The sequence below is a fragment of the Apostichopus japonicus genome, chromosome 13, assembly GCF_037975245.1.
Source record: "Apostichopus japonicus isolate 1M-3 chromosome 13, ASM3797524v1, whole genome shotgun sequence".
NCBI lineage: Eukaryota > Metazoa > Echinodermata > Holothuroidea > Aspidochirotida > Stichopodidae > Apostichopus > Apostichopus japonicus.
In genome coordinates, this window is record NC_092573.1 from 24,894,255 (window position 1) to 24,902,665 (window position 8,411).

At 36.6% G+C, this 8,411-nt stretch overlaps 1 protein-coding gene across 1 annotated transcript; it reads right to left on the reverse strand.

Annotated features, from left to right (window-relative positions):
* Nucleotides 1-152: 152 nt before the first annotated feature.
* On the reverse strand, nucleotides 153-7,525 carry LOC139979171 (protein ABHD8-like). Its single transcript, XM_071989897.1, has 5 exons — nucleotides 7,366-7,525; nucleotides 4,854-5,689; nucleotides 3,876-4,046; nucleotides 3,129-3,339; nucleotides 153-2,432 (listed from the first exon to the last, which is right to left on the reverse strand). The coding sequence occupies exons 2-5, from the start codon at nucleotides 5,585-5,587 to the stop codon at nucleotides 2,208-2,210; spliced, it is 1,341 nt and encodes a 446-aa protein (XP_071845998.1). The 5' UTR covers nucleotides 5,588-5,689; nucleotides 7,366-7,525; the 3' UTR covers nucleotides 153-2,207.
* Between the last annotated feature and the right edge of the window lie 886 nt (nucleotides 7,526-8,411).

Genomic DNA, 8,411 nt, shown 5'->3' on the forward strand with positions numbered 1-8,411 from the left:
GTAGATTTGATATAGAAAGTGTGGAAACTTTTTGAATATGTTGATATGTAATTTACTAATGAATGTGCATATTCTTGGTACAAATATTAATAATATTCACTTCTGATTTACACTTGATCTTTTGAACTAGGTCTTACAAAAACTGAAGAAAATTAGCTTTTTCCCCCGATTTATTTGGTTAACATTTCTTCAAGGTGAGCTGTCCTTGAATCTTATCAAATTCATGATTAACTCATTTTTTATTATTAACATGACCAATAAAACGAAAACCTGTCTCAAATAGTGATATTTTAAAGGTTCAGAATACATACAACAAGTTAACCCGATAAGGATCTGAAATAAATATATTATCCACATTAATACCACCTCATCGACATTTATACTTATGTAAAGTGCTCCCATATATATACTGGATTCCAGAAAGACATGATTTTCTATAAAGATACACTTAATAACCCTCTTAAAATAATACCCCGGTCCATTACAAGCAAGGTTAAAATCAATTACATAGTTAACAATATAACTATCTAGACATTTCCTCTACATGCTGTTGTGTTTAAATATGCAAACCAAAATATTCACGGAAAGTATATTTAGTGGAATTGAAACAGAGCAGACACCAAAATATTAGAAATGGTGAAGCTCCCACGATGTTAACATTCCAGTCATGGTGTTATGAGGGAGGCTAAAGACCAGTGGCTACAATATAATGTAGAAAAAGATGTAAAGGAAAATGATATTAAATGTACACTAATTTACATAAAAACATTCACTAAATGGTCTTACTGATATTGTGTTAAGAACTCTATTGTAGGTGTCTGCAGTAAACTTTCTTAAAAACTAAATTAGTCTCCAAGTAAATATCAAAAGTCATTTTATAAAGAGAAGCAGAACAGGTTAACATCAAAGTGCTGTCTGCTCTATATCAAATACAACAAGTTTACAGTAACTATTTGAACTGGGAAACTACTGCTGACATAAATCAATTTTCATGAAAAGGATTATGCTGGTGGCTGAACATGATTGCTTAGTAAAATTGCTGAAAATTTGTCTACCTCTATAGGTTTAAACCACACCTATTTAGCAAATTTGTATCACAATAATATGATTTTGTTTCAAATTTGGCAATTTGTTTTTACATGTATCTGGCAACAGCATAGTGAGTGATGTCATCAGGGCAATTGGTGGAAAGTGTGTTTTGTGTTTTCTTCATAATATTTCAATCATTTATCCACAAAGGAAAATTATATTTTTTATTAAAAAAAAGAGTTGTATTATGAAATTTACATTAAGAGATAATATTGACAGCTGAGGAAACAATCCAAATGTTATCAGACTTGTTTCAAGGATAAAAATCAATCAAGAAGATTATAAAAGTCTTTTAAGTAAAGCATTTGAAGAATATCTGCCCAAATAACATCACAAACCACCTACAGTAATCTGCAGAGCGGAGGAGAAGGTTAAGCTAGTCAAAATATGTTACATTCAATCAACCATACAGCATCTCGGATAAGGCACAAGATACTGAGGTGGGATTATTAATTAACAGTTTTGGAATATCTTTACTATTCGATTTAACATTTTACATTGTTTACCACCTGAGTATCCCTTTAATAGTTCATCATAATAAAAAAAAACACAATAAAACTGTTTCAAGGTGAAAATGGCATATCAAAGTTTAAAAACAATTATTCTTAAAATAAGTAGAGCTTTTTTTCACTCCTTGGGAAATTGATTGTCAAATAAGAGAAAGTACAAATAATATTCAAATGGTACTGAAAATGTTGAAGAACTTTCAAGTCTTTGTGATCCTGTGTTTTCCTCAATACCAAAGAGAAACATTTCATTGCAGTATACAAAAGAAGAAGACTTCCTGTTGAATTTAATCAAAGCATATAAAGCATGAAGGCTGGGTTAGAGGAACTTTCTTGCTTTTAAACATTCTACAGTAGCTGCAGTGACCAAGACACTCTTGGGACCTTTTTCAAGATTTCAGACTTACTTGGACGGACTTGATCATTCACATTAAAACCTCTTTGGTTGACTTACTTTGCACGGATTGAAAATTCATAAATACGTCTGCATACACAATGCCAGTATGGTGCCCTTAATCCATAGCAGGGAAATGCTCTGGGACAATTGGTTTACCTTTCCATGCATTGTCTTCTTCCTAGACAATGCTGGTGATGGTTACCATTTCTATCAGGTTAGGACAATGAGATACCGCCGGGCATTAAATGAGGCATTGTCTTCTTCCTAGACAATGCTGGTGATGGTGTCCCTTTGTGTGTGTCTTCTTGTCTGCCTGTCTTTGGCCTGACAATCATATCTTTCATGACAAACTGATGAATGAGTTGATTAGTTTGGTCAGGGCATTCCAACATTACCATGTGGCCAGCTTCCACGGTCTCCATGGTTGAGGCAAAAATGGTCTGCAGAGTAACAAATATTTCCCAATTTTAGCCACTTCTAACACACTAAACAACACTTCTACAACATTTTTGCACTTGTAATCCAAACTTCGACTTACTTTGAAAATTTACTACTGAGAAATATTCCTTCTATGAATTCAGGTAAGAAACATGTCTCTTTTTAGTAGGCTGTTGTGCAAGAGCCATCAAGCAATTTTTTTTTCTTTTTTTGAACATGTGATCTTTCCACCTTTTAAAGTGAAATGTAATAAAATGTATCATTAAAAGACACACTATTATTAAGCATCAAGTATGTTTATATTCGAAAAGATGACTAAAACATCCATATTTTGGGGCATTTGCGAACAATATTGACCAATATTTCTTCTAAAAAATATGGTCCTTCCATTCTTAATTGATAAACCACATTCACTGTATGGATTTGTCCAGCAAACTTATATTATCATATAGTGTATTGTAAGAGCAGCTAATGATGGCAACCTTGCGATAGCATGGTTACAAGCTCGTGTCCACACCTGTGTGTGACGCGATGCACCCATATTGCTAACTTGTCTGAAACAGCTTACTTGGCCACCTACTACAAGTGACCAAAATCTACTTGATGAGACATTATACCTGCAAGAATGCAATGCAAATCAAGTCATATTTTTTTTAATATTTATTTTCTCTACTGTTTAGTCTGTTACTATTGCTTACTTCATGCATCCATTGTGTCTCGTCTAAGGTCACAAATTCGTCCTGCAAACCATAAATGAGTAGGACTGCGACGTTCACAGCTGCGTGGTATTCCTGATTACCCTCTGGCCAATACTGCCCCTGCATAGTACCCCTCAGCACATATGAAGGCACATTAAAGGCACTGAAATTACTTGAGGGCACTCTTGGTAGTGGTTTGTGGAAAGCTTGCCTGCAGATAGTCACAAATATTGCCACATGACTGAATATGAGATATCAAATATGTGATATCGCTATATAAGCAGTATTTATGCGTACAATCAATTAATCTACCATTCGGTATGTTTTGTTTTTTTTAAATAAAGGGATCTAAATATGATTGACCTAGCTGTCACAGGTGGAAACCGAATCCTTCAATATTTACATGTAATTCTTGTTAATGTGATAACTGTTGCTTTTTTAAATGGGAAAGATCACTTCCTAAGTTCCCGCCTATCATCAATATCAATATTTCTTAATACATGACTTTCAATTGCTAAATCCACATTACTGTAGTTGCATGTGTTTGTTTGTGATAATTGTTCTTTGTTGGTCCAATTCCCTCCTAAAAGTCTAGATGGATGACTTGACTTTTTGATGACATATTTTGAATACAGTAAGACTATTGCAGAAAGCAAGAATATTTTGATGAAAGCAAGGACGAATTGTTTGATGAATTGCCAAAGATACAAAGGCATTATTTTAAACAGGACTACAAAGCAAGCTCACCTTCTAAAGGCATCCGTAAGTAAAGGTTTCAAGCAAGCTAGCACACAAGATGGGAGACAGAATATGTTGCAGACTTGTGGATCAAGTGACACAGGGCCTCCTCCGCTCAGAAGGACCATCTTCGTCACTTTACGTTCACGTTCTCTGGCTATCACCGTACAGAAGGATGATCTGGGAAAGACGGAAAGTTTGCAACATGATCCCAAAAATTCTCAAAGTACTTCCCCCCCCCCCCCCCCAATAAAGGAGAGGCTTGTGCTCCTTTCTTACATGCTCATAATCAAGAATATTTCACTTTTATGAAATCATAGATCACACCAATAGCATTATATAAGCAAACCCTGAAGTCGATACTGTGTGCTAGGAGAGCAATCGAAAGCAAAATGAACACTGAACAAGTCTCACAATTTCACAAAGGTGAGAATGAATATATAACCATTACAAGTACTAATGAATATTGAATGGCTGTCCACAATTAATACGTGGCCAGCTCAGGATTTTGTCAAGTTAAGTCCTATCCACACTTTTGCACAGCCTAAAGAAAGTTATAGTACAATATTAAGACAGGAAAGTAAATTATCCAGGGAGCATGAGAATGGATGTATAAATAGTCAATTGCTGTTGATCAACAAGTTTAGTTTACACATATGGTCAGAGTTAACTTAAAATACCAACCAAACAGATATCACATTATACATATATCCAGGTAGATTGACCTGTTTAAGCACATACCATATGTATTAGTTTATTACCCTTTTGAATAGTTTCAATTGTTACTTGCAAAGGATGGTTAAAGTCAAGCTACTTGTAACTCCTTGGGCCTGGTTGAGCCTCCAAGCCTATTTGATAAATTTGGTGGATATTTAACATCTAAAAGTCCAGTTAACAAAGTCCAGCAACCATGCAAAGTAGCAGAAACTTTCTGTTTTTCAGTTTTTGCATTAAAAGTTGTTAAATATTAAATTATTGAATAATTACCCATAGGAGTGTCCTATCAATATATTCCTCTTCTTACAGTATTTGTCAAAGATGGCCAAGGTGTCTTCCGCCAATTCATAAAACGAATAAGCCGATTCCCTCCTGGGTGCATCGCTGAAGCCGTGTCCAAACAAGTCAGGGGCTACAACTTCAAAGCCTTGCTCCTGGAAATATCGCATTTGGTAATACCAGAGAGAAGAGCTACCACCTACACCGTGAATAAAGAATAAAACTGTTCCCCCATCTCGATCAAAAACAGATACCGTTGAATGTTCACTATCGCGGCGGACTAATTGCTTTGCTCGCGATGGTCTATGAGGCGTACCTGGACTATTTGTAGAAGTTCCCGGCAGGAATGTCGACTGTGTCGCCAAAGAAGATAGAGAGTTCACTTCATCGTTACTCAAAACATCTGAATAGGCTGCCCTCATATAATTGTTTGAATCACTGCTTGAAGTCTCCGCTTTGGTTATATTTGTGGTGATAAATTTCTGATCTTGGTAACTCTTTAACTTTCTTTCTTCATCTCGTGCTGTTTCTTTCTCGGTTGTGCCATTTCTGTTCTCTTTGAATCTGTTACCTTGGAAATTCGATGGTTCTGTTGGCAGCAAATGTTGAACGTGAAGCCACCGGCCTTGACGGACTTTTGTCAATATTGGGACATCCTCCCCAGGGGATATTTTGTTGACTTTGAGAAAGAAAGAGTGATGGGAGTCTGGGGGTCGTGTTGTCATAGGAACTGTCTGACATTATGCAGGTACTCGAAAAATCTTCATGCATTGCAGTTTTCCTTCATCCGAACTTGATTCATGTATGGGGCATCTCAAATAAGCAGTCTGCAATGAGGTATACAAAACAAAACAATCATTCACAATGAAAAAAAACAATATATATATCAATTAACCATTTGAATTGTTAAATTGCATGCGACTATTTGACGTTCCAGTTTACTAGAATTTTTCACCAATTTGTTTAAAATAACACTAGTTACATAACTTATAAGCCTATGCTAACAATTACTCAACAAAATAGGTACAAGGATATATGCCATGTTTCTTTTCTATCTTATTTAGAAATATTTCAAAAATTGTCCCATTATTTAGGTAGACTGCTTCCGACAAAGCTGTAATAAACACAGCAGGCAAACTTTCTAGACAGTGGAATGGCCATTTACAGAAAGGCAAAATGTCAATAGTGACAGTCCTTAACACTTCTGATCTAACAAGGCCTACTGCTTTTTAAGTTCAAATGTATCAACATTTTTTGGCTCTTAGGATCAATTCACCAAGTATAGTCAGTACTGCGAAGTTCGCCATACTGCGAAGTTCGGGAACCCTAAGAAATACACGATTTTCACCATGAAAACCTACAGGAAGAGCCAAATTTCACCAAAAAGTACGAAGCTACAGTTATTTTCTCTCCAAAATGACCCGTGTGCAAGAAATTACTTACATATTTGTCAATAAAATGACGAAGATCTATGAAGTCTGTTATAATTACTGAAAGAGCAACAGCGCCACCAATTTTTACCAGCGCCACACTGTAGGTTGCGTGGCCGAAATTCGCAATACTCTAGCAAGAAATACCAGTTCCACAATCACGAAGAATCTTCTTGGAAAACAACGTGAAAACAGTTTGCAGGAAAGAAAGTTTGGCCGTGTATCGTACTATAACAAAATTCTCCCACCATATGAAGTATATTTTCAAATGATTTATACCAGAAGATTTAGTTTTGGGGTGTTTTAAGTCTTAAGTGGGCGAACTTCGAAGTCACCATCCTAATAGTGATATTTTCAGGATTCTGCATATATTCCAAAATCACCAGTTAAGTATATTACATCCAAGACTAGATATCACCCTCAGCTATCCATGACGAGTTACCACTCCTCTGTCTAGCTTGTCAGATCTGGATTATCACTCAACTTCAAAGGGTCTCATAATGATTCCTTTTTGTCAACGTGGCTATTTGCCACGTTTGCCAAGTCTGTTCTTCATATAGCTTCCTAACCCCTACTAGGGTAAAATTTTTCCTTCTTACCCTGTACCCAATGCTGGCAGGAGTCCCATCAAGTTACTTGATACTAGGCTAAGGCTAGACCTGCTCACCAACATAGGGACTACGTCTGATTTCGTGAATTAGGGTGCACTTACAGTTAGGCTACACTTTACAGGGTTCACAAGACAATCATTCTGTACATATAGGCCTACACCTAGGCCCTAGGCATATTGTATGTATTTGTCTTTCTTTGCATCATTATTGTTACTAAGGTAATGTAGTCAAGTAGTCTTGTTTATGTTATATCTGTTGCAATAGTTGGAACAAAACTAGGCTTAAGGACTAGCCTACTAGTACTAGTAAGTCGTATTGTAAGGCCTAATTACCCGAATTTTTCTGCCGAACTGTATTGTTACTAAACACTAGTTCTACTAGTTAGGCTAGCCTAGGGTGATATCTACAAAGTGTCAAACAGAGAGACGGATGTAATCTTTAGGCGGATTGTTCTATACTTACGTTAAGACAAAGACTGCGTACTTCATAGACAAAGCATAGTCTAACATTGGGCAAGTAAACTGTAAAAACAATTATTATCACAACATGAGCAAACTTTTCTGTGTAGGCCTTAGTTTCATACATGTAAACAATTCTGGTTGTCAAGTAATCACAATCAGAAAACGACTGGGAAATGAAATCTATACTAGATAACCATGGAAGGCGGAAGGGATCCCCTTAACAGGGAATAGACCAAAGTTTTTTTTCTTCTTTTTCTTCTCTTAATTTTATTATTAGTCTGTAAGACCAGAATGGCTATAACCTACTTTTCACATCGGGTCACTATCCAATGTTCAGACTGAGCTCATTCTGCATTAACTGATCGATTAACTGATGACATATATATATGTATATATATATATATATATATATATATATATATATATATATATATATAGGTATTCCAGATCGCGATGAGAATGTCGTGGTGCAAATCGTATATGATCATAAACGTCATATCGACCATCTTTACAAGAGGATGATAATCTCGAAAAATGTAAGGAGCACCTAAATTTAAGGTCCCACGAACCAGGGAGTTGTTATGGAACATAAAAACTCCCTGCACGAACACAGCCTCGTTGACTCCGCTCTAAATCCAAATCTAAATGTGCAGTATCAGTGGCGTTGGCAAGGTGTTTGTATGTGTGGTTTAGAGGGCGGGGGGGGGGGTATCTAACCATCATTCGGGGAAAACGGGGAAATCGGGACTTTCTTTACATTTAGCCGGGAAAGAAATACACCAATGCTACGGGTGTACCCCCCCCCCCAACTCCACCCTCCTTTAAACCTCACAAAGTAAGAACTACTTACATTTACTTAATTTACGGTCTTAATATCCGTCAGAATGCACAGTTTGCACAACTCGAAAGTTTCCGGGGGAGGACCGCCACCCCTAACCCCGCACATCATGATTGAAGTCGGTTTCAACGACCCCACGTGTCGCACCTCTCTTTATTGAATCCATGGTTGTCTGCTGGCCCTTTCATAAATGCACAGGTGCTCCTATC